This window comes from Antennarius striatus, chromosome 10 (genome assembly GCF_040054535.1).
Source record: "Antennarius striatus isolate MH-2024 chromosome 10, ASM4005453v1, whole genome shotgun sequence".
NCBI classification, from domain to species: domain Eukaryota; kingdom Metazoa; phylum Chordata; class Actinopteri; order Lophiiformes; family Antennariidae; genus Antennarius; species Antennarius striatus.
The window spans coordinates 8,883,413-8,906,792 of NC_090785.1; the positions used below are offsets into that span (position 1 = coordinate 8,883,413).

Genomic DNA, 23,380 nt, shown 5'->3' on the forward strand with positions numbered 1-23,380 from the left:
TGTAGGAAAGATGGTGTAATTGCCAACAGTGCCGCAGGACAATTTGCCATTGACATCATATTGTTTAGGGTAGATTGAAAACAGCAATAAGGGCAGCATTAGCATTCCCTGAAGAATTTTGGAGGAAATGGAATAATATTTTAAAGTAATTAAAATATTTTATAATATTTTAAATATTTTAAGGGTTACACAAAAACTGTTTCTTTCATTTCTTGTGGGAACAATGCATTTTTTTGTGGATGCACTAACTCAGTTTTCTCCTCTTGATATTTCCTAATTTATGGTCATAGAGCCATGAGATTGGAGGTATGCACTCCTCTGATTGCTATTGTCTTTGTGCAATTAATTTGCAAGGGTCCGGGTGAGAGGTCACCTGCAGATGTTAGTCATATTTGGATCTCAGAAGACATAAGTTCACCTGGTAAACCTGTACTAAGTAACATCAGATTGTCTGAATTTACTCTGAATGTTGGAGAAATTACATGTTTTCCCACGTGAACCTTGTAACAAGAAGCAATCAGGTAACATGCAAGGCCAAGAATGACTAAAAAAGGACACATTAATACAACAAATTCAACCTTTGAGTCTGAGGCATTCTCTTGACTTTGTGTGTGAATGATGCAGATTCTAATTAGGTCTCCTTTCTCAAGTCTCTTGCGGCTACAGTATAAGCCTGGTGCTCAGCGGGAACATTGTGAAAAGTTCTTGCTAAATTTTTTCAGTGGCGTGTCCTTCAAAATGAAGTCTCTCCCGTTTATGTTCCCTAGTATTTTGCAGTTTGCAAAAAAAATGAAGGTATCACTGGGTTTTTGTAACCCTTTCTTCCCCACAGGGCCTTTGGAGTCATCTGGCTGTAGTGGCTGGGATCCATGAACCCTGAGAACGAGTTGCAAAACGTGAGACAGGCTTAAATGATAGTAATTAAGGATCAAACAGATATATGCCCTGCAATAAATAAAAATGTAATTATCATATCACATCAAGAAATATAAAGTCCAGCAGAATTAAATTCTAAAAAGATAGAAAGTATCAAAATCATAAAACTGAGAAGAAACTCCCAATAATCATAATACAATCTAATATTTTTTAAAAAGTTTATGACCAAAAGACATTGTTAAATCATGTCCAACTGAAGCATCTTGCAAACGCCATACGTTTAAACAAATGGAGGTCATCTACTGTTTGCTGTGAATATGTAAAGAAATAAATACCTATCTAGTGTGTATTAATTGTAGTTATGTTATGTATTTTCAAGCTGAAATATGACCAAAAAAACCCCAAGAAAAGTCAAGTATCAGTATTATTTTTTTCCTTTTACACAAGATTCTTATTTCGGCAGAAGTCACGAGGAAATAATGAGAGGCACTTAATCTTGCAAACTGACGCTCCTCTTCTGTGGAAACAGATCTTGTTCATGATGCAGCAGATTCAAGGGTTCCTCTTGTTCTGGTGTGATAATATCTTGACAGAGAGCTGCTGGAATGCCCACAGCGTTGTTAAGTAGAGGAGGTATGACTGTATTTCCCGTTGTTTCAATAGACTTTTGTGTTTGGATAGCTGGCTCTCTTCCCTATTATATCTGTTCTGTACACAGTTTCCTTTTTCCTGTCTTCCACTGCCAGGGTGTCATATTTTCCTCCTATCCCCATTTCAGCTTTTCCATGTACTTCTGCTTCTGTTTCTTTGTTTTTTTAAGTGGATTCCCGTTAATCCTGTGACTCTCTAACCCCTGCATCAGTGTTGTGGGTCACTTTTGTCCCTGTATGTCTATATATAGCTCCTCCAAACCTCTGACACACTGACCCTCACAAGTTGTTAAGTAGGTCGGCCTGATGTAACACAATCATATGGAGGGAGTGCCACTTCTGAGAAGCAGGTGAGGAATGAGGCCCCTGCAGGATACGGGTACACTGGAAAATTGCTTCTCATTGGTTTGTAATCAGCATTCCACTGTTGTTCATAAAGGGAATTCTTAGCTTGGCTATTTGACCCTTTAATATGTTCAACTGTTACTTGATGGTTTGCCAAAATTCAGAACCTGTTCAAACTGCATCCAATGAACCAAATCAACTGGATTTATGACATAAAAATAAAGATGGAGTTTGAAGGCAAGTATTCTCTTTCAAACCGTAAGTAGTAGGAATAACTATAGCAATACAAATACTTTATAATGAATCACATTGTTTTGACATGAATGTTATGTTCTGTCAATAGAGCACACAAAGCCAACAAATGAAAAGGTTAAAAATTTATTCATGGGGATAACAACTGGATGCAGAACAAATCAGAGCAGCATTATACTGAAATTGGTTTTCAGCAAGTTCCTTAAGTGTAACATTTTTTAAAGGGAAGACAAGGATTTGGAGTCAGTCAGTCAAAGAAGAGAGAATAGATAAGTGCTCAGAAGAAGTCCGAATACCAGCAACCCACTGGCGGTTTGTTCAGAGAATGGTCACAACACCCAGGATCTGTTTCTTTATTGTTTCCTAAACTTGGGAACTCTCAACCATCTCTGTGTTTATTTCTATTTGTTAAATTCACCCACCACTAATGTATCTCCAATTGGAGAAGAGACCTTGAATCAGCTGATCAAGCTGATAAAACAGTCTCTAAGAAACAAATCTCGAGAAACATCTTTCTCGAGATGAGAAAGAAAACGAGGGGATCAAGTGATTTGCTTTGTCACACAGTCCAGTTCATGAGGTAGGATGATAAACTAAATCTGGGCTTGGCTCAGTCTGTCCTCTGTCTTCCCAAATCAGTTGTGTGATGTGACTGCCAGTGGTTCAGGGTTGAGTTCATATGGTCTGACTTAGACTCAGCAGTCCGGGCTGGTTGACGACTGAGGGGTTCCGAACATCTCTTGTGAGGCATACGTGATGTACAGGAACCCGTCAGCATCCCTGTGGCAGGAATAAATCTCCCCCATGCTGGAGGACATGCAGGACATGCTTTTCTCTGCCACTAGGAGGAACAGCGTCTGGTTGGAGTCCAAGGCGATCTTATTCCTAACAGAAAGAAAAGCAAGAGAGATGGTTGAGGGGGTTGATACAATAGCTAATCTGATAGCTTGATGGAAACAGTGGAGTGAAGGGAAAAGCAGAATATTCAAAAACAAGCTAGTTGGGAATGTCTAATAAAATTTAACATTCTACAAACACAGATCATTTACCTGAGTAAGCACAGGAACTGTCCTAATGTGAGTTCAAAGGGAACCAGGAACTTTGTTTTGTCCAAGAGAGGAAGAGTCTTTTCACGGATGTAACGTTCAACAATGACCTAAACACAAAAACACACCTGGGATCAGCTGCCATCCCCATCACATGTATTATAAACAACATTAGAAATCGAATGCATCATTTTTGGAAAATAACAAGATGGATGGAAAAACAACTCACTGGTAATTTGTTGGGAAATTTAGACCGAATACTGCACACTTCATCTTTTCTTGTTTCTAAAAAAACATAAAAAAATTGTGAAGTCAATTTGTTAATGCAGCTGAATGCAGCAACTATAGCAATCAAGCAATGAGCCAAAAAAATAAACAAATGACATACCGAGGCATTTCCTCTGCTTGAAGGGCATCATTTCTGTGGATTTTTCAAAAGGAGCCATGTTTGTTGCTTGGGGTGGTTTGCACCGGCGTGGAGGTGTATCCTGGGGCTGATCGAAGTTCCTTCAGGTGTAAGTCAGCAAACCCCAAGGAGCTCCTCTAACTGCTGCTGTTATATAGGAGATGGAGTTGGGTGGAGTTCACATGTAAGACAGAAAGACCTGCTGTGTGTGTGCGTGTGTGTGTGTATGTGTGTGTGTGTGTATTCAAATCACATTCACACATACTGGCTATCTCACAGAGTATTCTCCCATCTGCTTGTGACATTGGTGCCGCGGTCACACAGACATTTAAATGGAGTAGGTGCAAACATGGAAACAGGAGTGTAATGAGGATGTCCCTCAGTGTGGAGAACAAAAACAACACATGACAACACGGATTAAACCAGGACCTCTCCTCTGGTGCTGAATAAACCTGGTGCCAGCTGTATCATGACACTGCACTCCTCTGAATCTGACTCAAAATGAAAAGCTTTTTTACACTTGACCTTAGACCTTACTGTCTTGACTGTCATCTGGTCGTGTTAGACATGTTGATCATGTCCTGGTTGACAATTAAAATCACAAAGAGGTTTTATTTGCCGATGCACATGTAATTAAAATTTTGATTTTCTGATCTGATTGCTGTTGTTTACATTTGGACGTGTCTCAGTAAGAAAAGCATATTTTGACGTCACAATGGCTGAATTTCATTTAGCGCTTTCAATGTCAGGGTTCTTGTATTGTTCAAACTGCACCATGACCACTTAAAGAAAGTGACTGCCATCCATGTGTCATACACCTCATATGACACATGTTGTATGACATGACTTTAAATGCTTTTGTTAGCTTTTGATCGCTAAACATTATCTTCAGCAGTAGATAAAAGTAGCTGACAAAGATTTTATGTTTGTACAAATTTCCACTTTTATTTTTATTTATTCTTATACTTTTGATGTTGCATATTCCACCTATGAAATATAACTGTACCATTGTCATAGATAGATAGATAGATAGATAGATAGATAGATAGATAGATAGATAGATAGATAGATAGATAGATAGATAGATAGATAGATAGATAGATAGATAGATAGATAGATAGATAGATAGATAGATAGATAGATACTTTATTAATCCCAGAGGAAATTGTGTATAACAGTATTATATCATGATAGTTTAGGTCATATGACATAAACTCAACAGTTCTACCCACAAAATTCAATTTTTACTTTTATTACATTTTGTACCATTATTTATCAAGGAAATAATAAAAATAAAGATTAATTTTAGAAACACAGTCAGACCAAAGGAGCCAAAAGAATTACTGTTTATTATTATTATTTGAAAGGTAGCATGTTGGTTTTGGAGGCTTTTGTTTTTGCTGTTGTTTGTTACAGCTTTATACTTCTTTGCTCTGTTGTTTTGTCCACTATTAGTCGGCTAATTAAATGTAGTTTAGCTCAGGTATGGAAAAACTGAAGGTGAGTCATGTTCTAGTTTGGAAACAGCTATTGTAGTTTGAAGAAACTGAATTTGGATTTCTTGCAGATGAAGATCCCCCTCTGCTGGTTGAACGATGGTCTCTCTCTGACAACGTAAACCGTACCGGTACCAAATACACAGAATTTGCATCTCAAAATCAGTCCTTTACAGCACCAATAGTCCTTTTGATAAAAGATTGTTCAAATAGTAGAATTTTAAAATTGGTGGACTTTTGACATTCATAAACAACTACAATACTGCCGGTAGTTTCAAATTGCTCAGGTCTAGTACAGGTCTAATCCCGCGGTCCCCAACCACCGGGTCGTGACCCGGTACCGGTATCTGGATTAAAACTGAAACTAAATGACAAGAGCGTCACCAAAAATGGAACTGCCATCAATACTTTGTGTTAAAAAAAAAAAAAGAGCCTCTGCCAAAGGTATGATTCTGGTCTTGTTGCCCCAGCCGTGGATTTCACTGTGTCTTTTATGTAGGACTTGATCAGTTTATGAAGGGAGTGGTTATTTAGGACGTAATTTCTGAAAAAGTTATGATGTCAGGCTCAGAATTACTCAGAAACATTAGTGACCTGGACGACATGAAAGTCAACAGGTGGTTTTTATATTTACACAGAATTATGACAATGAAGTTCCCATGGAATTATTACATGAAGGTGAATGCTTATTACAGCGTGTGGGCTTTAACTGTGTGATTCTCTTGACAGTCACTTCATCTGTTTTTGTAAAGAGAATGTATTACAAATAAACTAAAAGGACATTTAAACGGTATTAAAGAGGATCACTATTAGTTTCATCGGTAAAGGAGCTCATGTTTCCACTACACATTCGTTGCAAAACAACACAAAAACCTCTTGACAGATTTTCTTGAGACTCGGGAGAGTTGAGCATGTGAGTCATTCATTTCTGGAGTGGAGTCTGTGGAAAAAAAGGCGAATTCAACACCCGTTCCTGCAAAACTGGTATCTGTGGTTTCTGTCTCTTAGGTGTTAAACTGTTTTACAGAGTGCTGTGAAAACTGAGTGGATCAGGACAACGGGACTGGTCAGTGATTTCTTTTTTTCCCCCCCATTTGCTCTTGCGCAAGCATAGCAGCCATATTGATGACACGCGTCATTTTGGAATCTGGATTTGGGTTCAATGTAATAATTTAACCTATTTGTTAGTATTTAGCATACACTGCTGGCTTTTCATGGAATCTGTAACAAAGAGAAGGTGAACTAAATAAATAAACATCTGTATCTATAGTAAACCATATTGTATGATGATGATGATGATGATGATAGTAATAATAATAATAGTGATAATAATAATAATAATAATAATAATAATAATAGTGATAATAATAATAATAATAATAATAATTTATTCTTGCTGGTAACGTCCTAAGTGTTGATTTGTTTAGTAAATATGATTTCCACATTAAACTGAGAAAAATAATCGGAAAGAATAAACAGCCAGATAAAGACTCAACTATCTAGCATCGCGTTATCCCCCCCCCCCCCCGCGTTCGTCCTCTGACGTCTTTCACAGGACGAGGTTCTTTCCCACGCGACCGTTCGAAATGCTGCCTCGACCAATCAGCATGCAGCCCTGGCGCTGTGGCTCCTCCTCCTCGTCCCTGCCGCCTGCTCCCACGTTTAACGCGATCACCCGCCGCCTTGGAGATGCATTGTCCGGAGGGACGCAGCGTACTTCGCGCGGCGCCATGGTAACTCAGGAGCGGCAGAATGATACCGAACGAGGAGGATGTCAGCTGAAATGAAGCGTGGAACAAATCACGACATGGTTTGTTGACGTGGATTCTTTGAAGGTTCTGCGTGTGTTCTATTATTGTTCCGTCTGCCAGTCATTGAAGCTGTAGAACGCAGGACACGTTAGAGATGCTGAACATTTTATTTCCCTTCATGCGCTACTAAATCGGTCGGTATGCCGCTGTCGTTCCTCTGGAGGCACACCCCTCAGCCTGGAGCGGGACTTTAAGCCCTTCATTCCTCTCATCCACTTCACGGGATCTGCGTGGTGGTCGGCAGTGCGCCGCGGCGAGAATGGCCAGCCGCCGAGGCTGCGTGAACTCTCTCTGGTCCGGCAACGAGCGCGTCCGCATCATGGAACGCCTCAAAGCGACGCTCGCCGGGATTCTGGAGCTGGAGGTCCTCAGGCGCAAACAACTGGAGGTAGTGGACGCCGCGCTGGACGACCGTGTGCGCCACGCAACCGAGGAGGCGACCGCGGGGGGCAGAGAGAGTGGAACCTCGGAGAGCGTCGCAGTGGATACAGAGCATGGATCTGCGACATCCCGCAGGCAACAGGTAAGTCATGTCTGATCACTGCAGCACAAGATTATTAAAAATGGATGCAGGGTAATGGTGATCCACCGACACGCCACTCCCCCCCCCCCCTCCTCCCCACGCGAGTCAGTAGCTTTATTGTTGCCCCGTGGCGCACGGCTGCAGCATGGCGCAAACACCCAGCTGATTCAATGCTGCCAGAGACTATCCAAGCATGCAGCAGGATCATCTTACACATCAGCATTGTGCATGCGTGTGTGTGTGTGTGTGTGTGTGTGTGTGTGTGTGTGTGTGTGTGTGTGTGCGCGCTCACGCCTTGGACCGTGGCATGGAGGCAAATGTCATTGAGGTCAAAGCACCAGGACAAGCTTCTGGCTGGCTCAAAGGGAGAGGGGAGAATCTAGATGTGGTGGGACACAGGAGCTGTATCAGGTGGAGGTATTAGAACACCACCACACACTGCAGCATTCCTTGGCTCTGGTCGGTAAACCCATCAGCTGTAAGGGTCACATTGACATCCAGGTTGCATTCAAGTGTGTCTGATCACGCTGCGAAAGCTGACTCCGTCTCCGTCGCATTGGATGCGTTTTGTAGATAAAAGTGCAGATTGGATATTTTCTTGTGAAATGCAAATGCTCCTGTGGAATGTGACAGAAGGTCAGGATTAGTGATCTCAGGTGTTTCAAACACACCCACATATAAAGTAACAATTTCCCATCCTTTGACTGAAAGTAATACACAGGTGTTTTTGTGTTGCCAATGTCAGGAATGTGTACTGAAATGTGAGATGGGAGGGAAGGATGGAAAAATGGGCAGAGCAGGAAGGTTCTGGGTTTGAATCCGGATCTTCGGGGGTTGCATGTTGCGTGTTCCATAGCCCCCCCCCCATTGACCAAATACATATAGGTGAATTGGTGGGATGCCTTTGTTTCTGCCCCTGGCGACCCATCCTGATGCCTGAAGGCAACATGTCCTTGAACAACAACTAAATTCTTAACCCATGATGTCATCAGGATGTCAAATCTTTTGCGAGGGATGTGTAAATGAATTCATTGAAAACTAGCATTAAATTATACTTTTAAACTGAATATATTTAAAATACTGGTGCAGAGGAGTATTTCTGCCTTCTTTATAAGTTTTACCAAACATCATGAATAACTCTGTATAATGAAGTCTGTTTTTATCAGAGCAGGGACAGAAATACAGCCTCGAGGACGTGTGGCTCCACAATGTGCTGGCGTTCTCACCACCCACCTACCATCATCTCTGTATTCTCCCCCCCGAGGTGCTGCGATATTCTGTGGAGAGGCTAGGGAACATTGCTCATTCTCACCTCTGAAGGGAGCTCAGGCTGGCACTCTGCCCTCTGCCCGGCCTTCGCCAACACACTTGCAACATTTGCATGAACAGAGAAATTGTTCTTGCTGCAAAAGCGCTCGTAACTGTACAGCAGCCGAAGAGAGTAGATGGAGAGGCAAACACCATAAAAGTTACTTATTCTAAAAATTTCATACTTTTATTATTATTATTATTATTATTATTATTATTATTATAAAATGCATTATTGTTTGATTTGAAGAAACTCAACATACAGTGATCTCCTTATAAAAATAATTATTTTAGGATTAGAGGAGAGATGACTCACACGGTATTCGGTGAGACCACGGAAGTTCATATCCATGTTATGCCATCAGGGTTATTATGAAATTATTTGTGATGGATTAATACAGGATGAACTCACTCTTAATCTTTCAAACTTTGTTCACACATTCCAAAAAAATCAAATGAATTCATCATTTTTCAACATTGTTTTTTAACTTGCATAAACATGTTTCAATCACATAATAATAGATGTTTGGGCATGAAGGTAGGACTAGTTTTTATTTGCGAATTATTTTGCATTTAAATTTTAAAAAAAGGAGAAAACTATTGGTCCTATGTGGGCAACATTTTTAGTGTTTCCCTTGAGAACAGTAACAGTAACATCCAGATTATCACCATTGTTATCATCCATCATCTTCTTGTGGACGAGGTGATAGTAGTCATCTCGTCCACAAGAAAATTGTTTTCAGCTTCCTATCTGCCTTGTGGGTCTGCCGGAGCCTATCCCAGCTGGGTGAAAGGGGGAGTGCAACCCAGATAAGACAAACATACACACACACACACACCTACGGACAGATTGGTTCTGATCAGTTCACCTAACCTGCATGATTTTGGAGGTGGGAGGGAGCCAGACAACCACGTAGATGTGGGGGGTAACATATAAACTCCTCACAGAAAGGAATTGAACACAGAGCCTTCTTGCCATGAGGCAGTAGCGCTACCCATTGCATAAATGTTCCACCCCATTTACTGTAAAAAACCCCAAAACAAAACAAAAAACTTTCCCTGGTGAACAAAGGCCATAAAAGGCAAAATGTGAAAACAAAAAAGTTCACCAGAGCTTACTTCACTGTACACATACAAAAGATCTGTAGCAATTCCCAAATTTAGCAACTATTCTGATAACTGAAATGTTATCAAGCATCAAAATGCCAACAAGATATCGGGTTAAGGCTCTTAAATGTGGCTTTCTGGCTTTATCTTTGGATTTCAGGGCTGCTGGTTGGACAAAACAAAGAATTTGGTTGCATTTGATTCGTTTTACAGAAAAACCAATGTACAAATGTCTAATCAATAAATCTATAGAATACCAAGCAGGTGAACTGATGATAAGAAATTGCTAGTTGCATCCTAAGTCCAAGTTTATGCTATCTACTCTATATGTGCTCTCTTAATGATGGGATCGTGTCTTGAAATTAGGTTTAGCATGGGAGAGCATCGTCTTACATGGGTAACCATTACCTTGACTTGTGGAGTGAGACAGCTTTTGTCTCTGGTTCTTGGCCTCAGGATCCCATCAGGCTCACAAAACAAAAGAAGTCTTGACACCGTTTCTGTGTGGTGAAAGTTTCACGTAAATTTTTACACTGTCATTAGATTTCATTTCACATTAATAATGACTAAATACCGGTGGTGTGGAGTAAACAAGCTCTCGCTCCATCTTACATGCTTTTACACAATGATTCCACTTTGACATGACAGAGAGACATAATTCAGTTATTTAACATGTGGTGTGCTACTTGTGTAGCTGTGATCACTCTAGCATTATCATCTAATCAACCTACATATGGTGTTCATATTGTTGTAGAAGGGCTGCTTCTTCTCATGAAGAAATATCATATTACAGAGCTCTGGGCAGACCCCCACCCACATGCCTGTCAGCCTGCTATGATTCGATCATGCACTGGCCTCTGTAACATTATATCTTGTAATGTGTACTGCATTATGTTTTTGATACGCAAGACTCCAGGCTCGTGTAAGAAGAGGAAGATAACAGAATTAGAGAAGGGAATGGGAAAATGATGATATGGAACAGGAGTGCTGCTGAAGTGGTGGGGGTTTTGCACACAACAGAACATATGTGAGATGTATATACAGTAGGGCTGGGGTGTATATGTTGGAGATGGGTTTGGTGTTTTGCTGTGGTTCTGTGTGGGAGGGGAGGGAAGTGAGAGCTGGAGAGCGAGCAGCTGTAGCTATGGTGAGCATGAGGCGACAGGCTCGCAGGATATTATAGAAGAGTGGGGCGGGGGAGTTTTTTTTTTGGGGGGGGGGTCCTTCAAGATGCCCTTCTCTCTCACCGGGCAACCACTTGCACCCTCCCTCTATTGCCTTCACTTACTCAGTGACTCACCCTCTTATTTGTCAGGCTCTTTTTTCATCCCTCTCAATCACTTTTTATTATTTAGTCACTGACTCACAGTTAAGTTTCACTGGGAGAGAAAAAACAAGACAAGAGTGAGTCTTAAAGTCTGAGCTCCTGACCTCACCAAAGAAAAGGGGGGAGATGAGCCTGTAGGACAGGTCACACTCTTGCCCACTTCTCTTTCTTCCCCTCCTTTTCTTCTTTCCTCCCCCTTCCCTTCCAGTTTCTCTTTGTTACGTCATCTGTCTTCTCCCATTATATTCTGCACCCCTCACCCCACCCATCCACAGTGGTCCCAGCGATGACTCACTACCTGCATTGTTTGTCCACTAACAAGGGGATTGATCAGTGCCACTCACAGTGCTTCTGTTGTCTAGCCTCAATCCAGCTAATGCAGAGGCTCCTCTTGGGTGCTGTCCTGGAGGGATGGGTAGGGGATTGGGGGGATAATTAGAGGAGGGGGATTTACTTGACCAAGCCCTTACTAATCTCGGAAATGGAGACACTTTGCTAACCTTATTGGGTAGGGGCTCTTGTTGCTGTTATGTGTGGATCACACTGCTGACGCTTCTGGTAAGCGATGTGCTGTCAAGAGTGTGTTTTTGGTCAGGCATATCATGAATGTACAAGCCCAAGTTTCTTCAAAAAGACATTTACTGTTGTTTAAGACCGTTTTGCTGTCAGTAGAGGAATGAAACAACCATAAACATTCACACAAGTACTGTATTGTATAAAGTTTGAGCAACTAGATATAATATTTAGATTTAAGTGGTACGTCACTATTCATTAACCACTGTGCAGATGCAGGACATCAATTTGCTATTTTTATAAGTTAAGGATGGTAGTTGTGCACCATACATGACATACCCATCAATAAAATGGAGATACATGTGTGTGTGAACATTGGCTTATTCAGCAGCTTCAACATTCATTATCAAATTTGTAAATAATTGAAGATTTTTCATGTTTGACAGAGTTTGTAAGGTGTTTAACAGAATTTAAATATTTTACATGCATAGATTTGACAGATTTATTATTACATAATAATAGTATACCATAATGAGCTCATCCATGTCACCAAGTCCAACTTTTGATTTGGTATTTTATAGTAGATAAATAACTAATTCTGAATGTTATGTATATGCATATAGTCACAGATATCTGGCTATCTATGTGCTATCTATGATTTTGTCCAAATCGCTCAGATTAAACCCATCATATGTTCGTTTCTAGGCTCCATCTCCCTCTTTCATGTTGGTCTTGCCTTGTCAGAGCAGCCCGGATGACTGTAGCGCTACACAAGTGGAAGGGGCAAGCCACTCCTCTGGCAGAGGAAGTAACTCACGCTGGTCTACTCTGTCCTGGGACGCTCCCTCAGACCTGGTCTCTTCCCCGACACCAGACTCCAGTGGTATGGTCAATCTGGAAAGTGATTCCAGACCTAGTTCAGGTAAACACACACCTGAAAGTGTTCAGTGTTCATAGCACAGACCTGAACAATGACAACAAACAGTTGAAACCTTCTATCACTGCAGGTCACCTTTTGTAATAGAAATCCTATTAACCATTAACTGTAGTCTTTTTACTTTGTTTACTTGCACTTTGTGACTCTTTCTTACTCACGTTCTCAACTTTTGGCCCTTATTGCCAAACTCTTATCATCCCTCATAAATTAGTTTTTGTCTACATTCCTGTCAGACTGCCCTATTCATGAAAATGTTTTCTTAGCTCAGTGGTAGAGCGGGCAGTGGAGCCAGTTGTCCAGTGCTCCCAAGATTAGCGGTTCAATTCCCACTCCCACCCATCCACTCGGAGCGTGACAGTGGGAGGTGTCAGTTCACCTCCAGAGCACTGCCAAGGCACCTTGGAGCAAGGCACCGTCCCCTTTTACAAGTTGCTCATTTGGGACGCACCAAAGAAGGAGCTGCCCATCACTCTACCTCCCCCTGCATGCTTACAGGCCCCCTTGTGTGTGTTTGTGTGTATTACAGGGGCCTGTACATACTGTACTAGCAGATACATATATGCATGAGTTTGTTTGACAAAATACTAGAGTGTGCTGTCTTAATATCCCTTCGGGGATCACAATAGTACAGTGGTACTTCTTACGATTGTCTCTACTTACGAAATTTTCTACTTATGAAATTTCTCAGGAAAATATTGCCTCTAGTTATGAAAGAAATTTTGACTTACGTAAGGTAAAAATACAGTATTGGCTGATACTCGCAGCTCCCACAGTTTCCTGAACGCACCATTCTCATAGCTGCTCTGCCATTGGATATTACTTAGTATCTTCCTGGCATCCCATTGGCTAAGAGGGACCTCTGTGTGGAGCTAGATCGGTGTTTATGCAGTGTCCACGTCATTCGGCTCTCGACCCGTGAGGTAGTCTGATAGTTTTGTGCAAATATACTGTATTAACTTTTTGAGTATTCACTATGGACCCCAAGAAAGTGATGGAGAAAAGGGGAAAAGAAAAGACGGAGAAAAGTTTTTTTGTCCGTACAAACAAAGCAAGAAATAAAATGAAAATGGGATGCATTTGGTTGATCTCGCCAAAGAATATGGCCGTAATGCATCTACAATCGCCATGTTATTAAAACAAAAGCAAGTTTAAGGAGTTTAAGGCATTGCATTGGTGGTTGGAGAAGTTCAAAAGGAGGACTGGAATTCACTCTGTTGTTCAGCATGGTGAGGCCAGAGTGCATGAACCAAAGAGGGCAAAAAACAATGAGGACAGCAGTTAAAAAGTAAATGACTATGACTCATTTTTATTCTTTACTCTATTCTTTTTTCTTTACGTTATGCACAACTCTCATTTATTGTGCAATAATCTAATCATAACATGTATTTGTTACATGTTTTGATGCATTTTTATGCTTTATAAAACATTTATGTCGGAATTTTGGGGGGCTTGGAACGGATTAGGGCATTCTACTTACGTAATTTTCTACCTAAGTAATTTCGTCTAGTACCAATTAATTTCATAAGTAGAGGTACCACTGTATATAAAAAACAAACAAACAAACAAACAAAAAAAACAGTTACTCTCAAATCAAAAATATTTTAAAGGCAGTACTTCAGAATTTTACATTTGGAATCCATAGCTTTGCATTTTATTCAATTTAACTCTTAAATCTTCAAAAAAGATTTGAAAAATGTTTTTGTTGCAACTGTTGTTTTTATGCTACAGTGCAATCATCTTATTTCATTACTGTAATACCTGCATTTTAGAATAAAGAAATTATTTGCTTGATCAGGAAACGCCCACCAGAGAAAGAGTACATGGGATACATACAGCACAAAGGGGCAGCACTGTTGACATCCATGTCTATAAAATTATTGAATGTTTTCATCACCAGTAGTAAGTAGTGACATTTGTCCAAAAACATATAAAAAGAAAACCAACAATTACATCCCAACACAAGTAGAGTAAAAAAAAAGTTTACACTTGAAACAGTGTGTAATTATTATCTCAATTGACTTCAGGCAGCCTTATTTTCTGATTTATGCTATCAGCACCATGAGTAATGTAAAATAATGTTACCTACTAATTACTGTGTACTGAGTTCTTCATTTTTTTGCCAAGGTTTCTATTCTGTGAGTGGGAGCTCACTCTCAGATTCCAGCTACTCCGTGTCCAGCGATGCGACTCAGGGAGGATCGGCTCCAGCAGCCAGACCCTCAAAGCTGTGGGAGCAGGTTCCTCCGTCTGTTGACAACAATGACATCCTGTGGTCAGAAGGTGCAGTGCTGCAGCCACAGGCTATACTGCCGAGGAAACAGGAAGTCAGCGAACCAGAAGGAACACCAGTGTCAGGTGAGCTGGATTTACATGTCATTTAAATCCATCCATGTAAAGAGGAATTCACAGCAGTCAGCTAAAGCTTGCTTGAAAAGATCAACAGGCAATGGTTCAAAATAGCAATCTGTCTACAATCTGCAGACAATATTTATTCATCCAAAAATTTTGTCTGAAACTCATTCTCTCATTTTTGCAGTCCAAAGTGACCCTGAATCTGCAGGTCTCAGCTTTCTGTCAGACAGGAAGCTGAGACTCAGTGACTCCCTGATTTCTTCTCTCCTCCCGCTTCTTGACCCCACGTCTTCTTCTTCTACCTACGCTCTTGGTCAAAAGCCCCAGCTGGACCCTCGCTACTGCACAGACCTGATGTCCCGTCGGACAAAAGAAGTGTACTCTTATCCCAGTCCACTGCATGCCGTCGCTCTGCAGAGCCCCCTCTTCACTTTGCAGAGCCAAGAGCAATCGGGCTCTCTGAATCCTGAAGGACCCAAGCAAGATGAAATGCAAGAGGCCAGTGCTGAACAAATTCTGCCTTTCCAGTCTCCCCAGGCTCCTGTCATGGCTTCCTTCACCCAGCTGGAACAGTACATTTCTCGACTGGCTAGGCAATATCACAGTCGAGTAACCTCCTCCACTTCTGATCTCACCTTAGGTGCCACACCTGGTCCAATCACACAAAGAGGTCTTTCTACAATCACACATAGAGGCCTTTGTACTCCAGGCAAAAGTCATGGTTCCACCCAGTCACTTTCTGCCTTTGAGAACCGCAGTACACTCAGTGTCACTCCTTCTAAGTCACTGATGGGAAATTCTGCCAGAGTCAGCCTCAGTTCTACCGGTAAAAAAGTTACTAGGAATTCCATTAATCTAGGTAACCTTCCTTCAGCAACTGGAGAGGACGTAAACATAAACCTGCATCTCAACCTTAATTTGAAACTGACTCCCGGGTTACATTCTAGCCAGGGACTGGTGGAAAATCCCAAAAATGGCAGTTGTGGAGCCTTGAGGAGTGAATCTGCTGCTGCGATTTCTACGGCTTCTGCAACATCGCTGTCCTCTGCCACATCCACTCCAGCACTGAGAACACGTCCTCGCATTTCAACATGTCCAAGTAACCTGAGTCATCGCAGTTCACTGGAGGTCACTTCAGGGTCAGGATCCAGTTGTGGATTTGGGTCATCTACCTTCAGTCGCTCATTGGACTGGAGCAGTTGTGCTTCACCTGAGATTGGACAGTCAGCAGTTGGTACTAATTTTGGATCAGCTCCTGACGCTCAGAGCAGTGAATTGATTAAAGAGACCAACTTAAGTCCAAAAATAAGCGAAGACTCCCCCATGGTTGGGGAGATCTCTCGCCTTTCTGGCCTCTCTAGGGCTGTTGTTGTTGGGCTAATGGAACAAGGTGTGGAACTGGATATTGACTGCTTTAAAAATGACTCTACAGGTGAGGTAAGGAGCCACGGTAAAACCCACATGATAGCCCAGACTGATCGGTCACATGACTACACTAAACTGACTGAATCAAATCCCCAGCGACCAATCCAGCTGTCTCTCAGTGTCACCCATTCTCCAAAGTCTCAGTCTAGCCTCACCCCACCTCACTCACACTCTAGCAGTCCCATACACCCTTTTCAGTCCATCCATATTCCTTCCCCGCATTACTCCTCACACTGCCACTATCAGCAGATCTCGTCTCCATCAAACCCTCCCTCTTCCACAGCGTCCTCCCCTGCCTACCATCCCATCTCCAGGGGCCGGTCTCCTCCCCGTCCTCTCCAGCCGTCTTCTGTGGGTGACACCCCACTTTCTGTTTTCCGACGGGATGCACCCTTCCAATGCTCAATGCCATGCAGTAACACAAGAAACTCTCCTTTAGATTGTGGTATTCAACCAAGGGGTGGTTCACTTCGGATGAGTAAGGGACAAAGTGGTGGGTGGAAAAGGGTAGAGGGTGAGGGGCTTTATAGAGGGAAGCATACCTCCCACAAGTTGATTAGGGCAGCCACTGTAAGTAGCTATGCTAAGAAAGAAGACTATAGCTCCATTTGGGATGAGGAGCACGAGAAATCAACAACCCAGACACCCAAGAAAATCAACAAACTCTGGAGGGGCTTTGAGGAACATCTTTGGAGCAAAGAGTCAGAAAGTGAAAGGGAAGACATTGGCAAAGTCCAGTATGGCCACAGTTGGAGGGGGAACAACATTGGAAGTTGGAAGAAGGACCATCGAAGGTTGAAAGCTTCATCCAGCAGCAATGACAAGAGGCCAAAAGTAGACTCACCAATGTTTTCAAAGAAAAGGGGCAAGGAGGAGGGAGAGAGACGGAGCACCAGCCTCAGGATTTCCAGGAGAGCCTTGTTTAGAAGTGAGTCCCAAGGCTTGCTGGTGCCTCATAACCACAGCAGGGAGCCTGCAAAGCGTACACACTGGGTCTCCTCATTAGATGTGGGGCAAGGCGACATGTACATTAACAAAGATGAAGGTGTCAGGCTGCTGAGCACAAAGAAGGAAGACAAACAGCTGTCCTCCACTGCTAGTCTCTTTAACCTCTCATGTTCTCAGAGCCTTGAAGGCAGCTGCCATTCCCTTTCTCCTCTGTCCTCCTCATCCTTTTCTCCATCCCCTCCACCACGGATGCCCCTTCAGAGATCTCTATCCCTAAGGGACTTGGGAAGGAGAGTGTTCGGCTCCATGAGGTCCCTGAGCCTTAAACGGAAGCCATCCAAGAAGTGACTCTTGTACATCAAATGAATATTAACAGTGAATTCATATTCCAAATATTATAATAAGAACAGGATTGGTATATTTCATATTAAAGGGGTTTGAAATTGCAAGCTTTACAAAATTATGATTAAATGAACAGACTAAATGGTTTTATAATAATGGCCACTGGTCTGCCAGTCCATTTATCCACTACCAGTTTGACTGAAGTTACTCTCAGGCTTTTGAAAACTACTAATTATTTTTTGTTTTTCATTCTAGAAATGTTTTTAGAAACTTTTAATGACATTACAACTTTTTTTTTGCATCTGCCCCCCCACCCCCACCCAAAAAGCAGAATTTTTTAAACATCCATACCAAACAGTATGCGCAGCATAATCAGAATACTTTGTTCCTTAACATGTGTACTGAGGGCAGAAGACCTTCTCCTCAGATGAAGACCTTCCTCCCAGATCATGTATAAATAGACGACTCTAGAAAACCAGTGTCCACTGTCATGTGATCAGTGTAGAATTGTTAGCATTTGGAACAATTTTCATTTCGGGATAAATACTTTTCTTTGCTGTGAACAACTACAACCCTTTCAAACATCCATTAATCTGCGTTTCAATGGGACTTAACATGCTGTGAATGCTGTTTCAAAGGATTTCATAACTTGGCAAGAATAAAATACTGGAGTCATTTTGTTGCCAAAAAATAGTGCAGAGATATCGAATTAAATTTATTAAGCTGTGAGCCACTTCATTGCATATTGGTTGAGTTGTCCTGTAACCATTATGAATGTATATGTATACACTCCCTCTCTGCATGCTGCTCTGTGATGTTCAGTGATCATAGTTTTTATGAGAATGTGATATTTCTCTTTGTTAACGGGCAAGATTGCCTCTGAAGTACAATCATAAAGGCCAGATAATGACCAAAACCAAGCAAATACTCTTTAACTTGATATTGTGCTCAGGTTTCTCAAATAAAAAAAAAAAATAATGGTGAATTGAGACAAAATGTTGCTTCTCGTGGCTTAAGATTAATAAAAGAAATTTAACAACAAAACCTGTGATGTGGCTGACATGCAACCTTTTGAATACAATCACAAAAGAATTTTGAAGACAACTCAGTTTGGACAGTATTTATAAAACATATTTTACATAATAAATAATGACACAGGAAACTGTCCAGACAACTGCCATCATGATGAGAAAGTGATATCAATAATCGTGTAGTGCTTGAAAAGTGTCACCTGAGCTTTCAGAGACATTTGGTGAAGTATCCATTCTCTTTAGTTTTGAAGCCAAAAAGTAACTTCATCTATTGTGTTGCTAGGAAACTAAGTTTCCTGTCCGCTCCTATTTTCAGCAGCAACAGCTTTACTTTCTAACTGACCATATTACAATCCTCTGTATGAGATACACATTTTACTTTCCCAAACCCACCACATTAAAAAATTAAATAATTTTATAAACATGAACATTTTGAATTTGAGAAGTGCTCTTCTTGATTTACCTCAGACCCTACACAGACATTCTGACTTTGACTTGTCATCAGTTACGACTGAAAAGTCTCTCTCATGATAAGGCTTTAATTTGTAGGTTGAGCTGGCAAAACCCCTCAGCAGTTCTGTCGTTTCCATGAATTCATTCTCCGGTGATGCAGTTCAGGCTGAAAACATGCCTCGGTACATGGCCTTCTCTTTTTGCAACTCCTGATTTAGCTTTTCCTGTGCTTTCTGCAGGTGCTTTTTCACACTGACATCTGTGACAGAAAAATAGAGTAGTTCTGATTTAGAAAGGCAAATTAAACCTTTACAGTAAATACCTTTAATGCACTTCATGTAAAGTAAACCTTGTTACATACATTTCAACAACTGGCTTAGACTAAGACAGACACTTTACATCCATACGTACATTGAGTGATTCCAGAGGGGAGATTCTACATGTCGTTATGCAAAGAAACACCACTGACGTTCTGGTAAGTAGATGCTGCTCTCACCACCTAGAGAGGAGTATGGACTTCTATTTTACAAAAGAGGAGTATGGACTTCTATTTTATAAAGGCATAAATAATGAATAAATGTGTGATTATTTTAAATTAATCAAACCATTTTTTATGTTTTACATCTATACTGTGTTACCAAATATAAAACAGGATGGTTTTGATAGTCCCACAAATAAGACTTTACTATATACTTTAGATTTTTGTATGAAGCAAAGCCCTTGAGAAGTAAATGCTCCTAATCTAGCCCATACAACAAACTATCTATGCCACATATAGACTCCAGCTTTACTTGCACCTTATATTGTTTGCTGTGATTCAGATTATTTTCCCTCTCAGTAAGTTATACAATAACTTTAGCTTTGTACTGTGCTTTGCTGCCAGAACACTTCAAGCGTACAACAGCGCAGTGGGCAGTGTAGACGACACATAAAACCGAACTGGGCAATTTAAACACATAAACAGATGATTATCCATATGATTAAGCTATTAAAAGACTATTATCTTACCATTTGGGTGCTCGATGCAGGCCTGTGTGAGATACTGTTTAGCAGTCTGTGCATCTCCTATCTCCAAAGTGGCAACTCCTGCTCTATACAGTGCTTTGACGTCTCTGGGTCTCCGCTGCAGTACCCGCAGGCTATAATCCAGCACACGTGCATAGTCAACACTCGGTTTCTGTAGCAAACAGGCTGAAATAAAAAGAGCACATGCTTGGTGGGGGTTCCAGTAGAAAGGGGAACTACAAATATAATGATGTATGAACAACTCAGATTACCAACAGCCTGTCGGAATGTATTGTGTTTGTAAGTCGGGCAACAAGTACATTTGTATATGCACAGCTGCACTGAATGCTACAGACTCGTTAAATTTTAGAATAGCAGTTCAATAGATTAAATTGAACTTCAATTTTAGTCAAATGTTATACTATTTTCATCTCTCTTTAGAAGTTCAGTTTTTAAAAAAAAATCTACCAGCTAAGTTGTTGTAGCAGTCCACTTGAGTGCTTCGCAGCGCAGCCTCCTGTTCAGGTGTGAGCGAAGACGGCTCAGGTTGAAATCCTTTCAGTGACATAATCACCTCAGAGTCAAGACCTCTGAGGACCAGCAGAGCACGATGATAATGGCCGATAGCTGAGCGAATGTTCTTCTCTCTGTAGAAAGCGTTCCCTTCTGTTTTCATTCTGGATGCTTCTTCCAGCAAAGCCCAGACTGACTTTTTTGAAGTCTGTCTGCCTCCAGGAAAGCTTGATTCTGGCGCTGCAGCTTTCCCTGGCACATCCAGACTCACCTCTCCTCCCCCAGCCTCCATTTCTCCTGTGGAGCTGGAGCTGTTAAGATGAAAACATTCAGGGTAACTAAAATAATCAGCCAGGAAGCTGCTGGAGAGCAATACAAACACCATTACACAGCAGCATATTAAAACGTGCAAATTTCTGTGTACTCTATTGTGACATGACATGCTGGTTTAACTCATAATTCCAACTCGCTATTCAAAATTATGACCATATCCAGATCATATACAGAACACAGGAAATTCATCATGGTTGAACTGTAACTGGTGTATAGTAGTAGATGTGTAGGTGTAATATACCAATTTTGCAATAGACTTCGCTTCACAGAAGCAACAGCAATAAGGTCTGGACATGGGCGAATCATACAACCAATAACCAGTTCATTTTTAACCATAGTAATGCCACAAAGTGAGCATTCCATATGCATCACTGACATTATGCATCTGTCACTGTTTATCCGCCTAGTACAGATAATAAACATTATAGATAAAAGGAGTAGGGCAAAATTAAGTTCCATCATCAGATAAAGTCTCAATATTATATTTCTGTCCATGTTCCCTCTCTTGATCACCTAAATCTTTTTTTTTTTTTTTTAGCAAGTCTGCATCACAGGTTTTTCTCAGCAGTTAAAAATCATTTAGTATATTTTGGTTCTGTGTTTATGCTGTCGTCATCAACAATGTTACAGCTCAAGGGGTGAAGTAACTCAAGATATGCTCATAGCCACCCATTCTCAGCACCTTAGTTTCATCACCGGTGAATTAAGTGGTATTTATGGATGTTCTAATACGTGGACGACTCCCTCCGTGGACGACACGACTCACTCATAAGATGAACCATTCATGACAACATGAACGCTACGTTACCATGTTGACGTCAACAGCTCACAAACTGGAGCACTGTTTGAATCAGGATGTCCACCTAACGTCACCATTAACTGTGGGGTACATTCAGGGGGAAATTACAAACGAACAGCTCACCTTCAAAGCCAATAGAAGGTAAACAACGACCAGGTATTTCAAGTTCTCGTAGTTGCAGGTGAAGCTTTTTCTTCTTCCGCTTCCTCTTCTTCTTCTTCTTCTTCTTCTTCTTCTTCTCTATGACTTCTTCTTTTGTGGTATTTCACGGTCGCTGTCCTCCAATGTCCGGCATTACCGCCATCTAATGGAGGCCGTCGTGCACTACATTTGGGGGCCAAATTGAAACCTCCCACCCAGCTACAAGCAAATGATAATATTTCAAATGTAAAGAAGTCGGTGAAAATTTGTAGATCATTCAAATGGAAATACAAAATGTAGTTCCTAAATGATTATTTTATTTACCAAGGGGGGGAAAACAATATAAACCTATCAGACCCTATGTGAAAAAGGAATTGCTCCCCTTGTTAAATCACAAAGGAATTGTGACTAACCACACTTTTGGAACAGGTGATTTCAGTTTCACAAACAACACCCAAACTTGATTGCCACCACCATTATTGAATTAAGAAATAACTTAAATAGAATCTGTTAGACAAAGTGAAGTAGGCTCCAAAATCTCAAGAACAAACGCATCATGCCACGATCCAACGAAATTCAAGAAGAAATGAAAGAAAAAGTGATTGAAATCTATCTTTCTGGAAAAGGTTACAGAGCCATTTCCAAGGCTGTGGGGCTCCAGTGAACCATTGTCAGAGCCATTATCCACAAAACTGGGAACAGTGGCAAACCTTACCAGGAGTGGTCGCCCAACGAAGATTACTCCAAGAGTGCGATGACAACTCATCCAGGAGGTCATAAAAGAACCTAGAAAAACATCCAAAAAACTGCAGGCCTCGCTGGCCTCAGTTAAGATCGGTGTTCACGACTCCACTATAAGAAAGACACTGGCCACAAAAGGCATCCGTGGGAGAGTTCCCAGGCAAAAACCACTGCTGTCACAAAAGAACACCAAGGCTCGCCTCAAATTTGCCAAAAAGCATCTTGATGATCCTCAACATTTTTGGAGAAATATTCTGTGGACTGATGAGTCAAAAAATTGAACTTCTTGGACGGTGTGCAGCCCGTTACATCTGCCGTAAAAATGACACAGCATTTGATGAAAAGAACATGATGCCAACAGTAAAGCATGGTGGTGGCAGTGTGATGGTCTGTGTGTGTGTGTGTGTGTGTGTGTGTGTGTGTGTGTGTGTGTGTGTGTGTGTGTGTGTGTGTGTGTGTGCGTGCGTGTGTGTGTGTGTGTGCGTGTGTGTGCGTGCGTGCATGCGTGTGTGTTTTATTTTAACCAGAATTGCTAATGGAAGGTCAACTTTAATCACAAATGTGTTAACCATAAACAAAAGCTGGACAACATGTGCAAATATGTTACTGATTAAAGGTTACTGATCAAATTAATAGAAATAAGGCAATGATTTTGGAATTTTGGGACAAAAGGTGTTTTCTTACCCACCGTAACTTTAGT

General features: G+C 41.2%; 3 protein-coding genes across 7 annotated transcripts; 1 reads left to right on the forward strand and 2 right to left on the reverse strand.

Annotated features, from left to right (window-relative positions):
* Positions 1-1,997: 1,997 nt before the first annotated feature.
* On the reverse strand, positions 1,998-7,790 carry map1lc3cl (microtubule-associated protein 1 light chain 3 gamma, like). Of its 2 annotated transcripts, XM_068325779.1 has the most exons (5): positions 7,698-7,790; positions 3,558-3,719; positions 3,399-3,454; positions 3,173-3,279; positions 1,998-3,008 (listed from the first exon to the last, which is right to left on the reverse strand). In XM_068325779.1, the coding sequence occupies exons 2-5, from the start codon at positions 3,613-3,615 to the stop codon at positions 2,819-2,821; spliced, it is 411 nt and encodes a 136-aa protein (XP_068181880.1). In that variant the 5' UTR covers positions 3,616-3,719; positions 7,698-7,790; the 3' UTR covers positions 1,998-2,818. The 2 variants fall into 2 exon arrangements, with proteins under 2 accessions (XP_068181880.1, XP_068181879.1); XM_068325778.1 differs by lacking the exon at positions 7,698-7,790 and having other exon boundaries at positions 3,558-4,029.
* Positions 6,654-17,691, forward strand: si:ch211-168f7.5 (uncharacterized). Its single transcript, XM_068325772.1, has 4 exons — positions 6,654-7,405; positions 12,366-12,582; positions 14,722-14,952; positions 15,134-17,691. Exons 1-4 carry the CDS (start codon positions 7,142-7,144, stop codon positions 17,668-17,670), a joined length of 3,249 nt encoding a protein of 1,082 aa, XP_068181873.1. The 5' UTR covers positions 6,654-7,141; the 3' UTR covers positions 17,671-17,691.
* Positions 7,759-22,026, reverse strand: ttc9c (tetratricopeptide repeat domain 9C). Of its 4 annotated transcripts, none has more exons than XM_068325773.1 (5): positions 21,922-22,026; positions 20,622-20,977; positions 20,157-20,339; positions 10,229-10,320; positions 7,759-8,022 (listed from the first exon to the last, which is right to left on the reverse strand). In XM_068325773.1, exons 2-5 carry the CDS (start codon positions 20,956-20,958, stop codon positions 7,891-7,893), a joined length of 744 nt encoding a protein of 247 aa, XP_068181874.1. In that variant the 5' UTR covers positions 20,959-20,977; positions 21,922-22,026; the 3' UTR covers positions 7,759-7,890. The 4 variants fall into 4 exon arrangements, with proteins under 4 accessions (XP_068181874.1, XP_068181877.1, XP_068181875.1 ...); XM_068325776.1 differs by lacking the exons at positions 7,759-8,022; positions 10,229-10,320 and adding exons at positions 19,269-19,407; positions 19,560-19,647; XM_068325774.1 differs by lacking the exons at positions 7,759-8,022; positions 10,229-10,320 and adding an exon at positions 19,272-19,407.
* Between the last annotated feature and the right edge of the window lie 1,354 nt (positions 22,027-23,380).

Coding starts and splice junctions, on each gene's coding strand:
- map1lc3cl (XM_068325779.1), bottom strand. CDS start 3,615: ATGGCTCCTTTTGAAAAATCCACAGAAATGATGCCCTTCAAGCAGAGG. Junction 3,280..3,398: donor AATTTCCCAACAAATTACCA/GTGAGTTGTTTT, acceptor TTTTGTGTTTAG/GTCATTGTTGAACGTTACAT. Junction 3,009..3,172: donor CAGTTCCTGTGCTTACTCAG/GTAAATGATCTG, acceptor TCTTTCTGTTAG/GAATAAGATCGCCTTGGACT.
- ttc9c (XM_068325773.1), bottom strand. CDS start 20,958: ATGGAGGCTGGGGGAGGAGAGGTGAGTCTGGATGTGCCAGGGAAAGCT. Junction 20,340..20,621: donor CTGCTACAACAACTTAGCTG/GTAGATTTTTTT, acceptor TTTTTATTTCAG/CCTGTTTGCTACAGAAACCG. Junction 10,321..20,156: donor CTGCATCGAGCACCCAAATG/GTAAGATAATAG, acceptor TTCACCACACAG/AAACGGTGTCAAGACTTCTT.
- si:ch211-168f7.5 (XM_068325772.1), top strand. CDS start 7,142: ATGGCCAGCCGCCGAGGCTGCGTGAACTCTCTCTGGTCCGGCAACGAG. Junction 7,406..12,365: donor CGACATCCCGCAGGCAACAG/GTAAGTCATGTC, acceptor GTTCGTTTCTAG/GCTCCATCTCCCTCTTTCAT. Junction 12,583..14,721: donor TGATTCCAGACCTAGTTCAG/GTAAACACACAC, acceptor TTTTTTGCCAAG/GTTTCTATTCTGTGAGTGGG.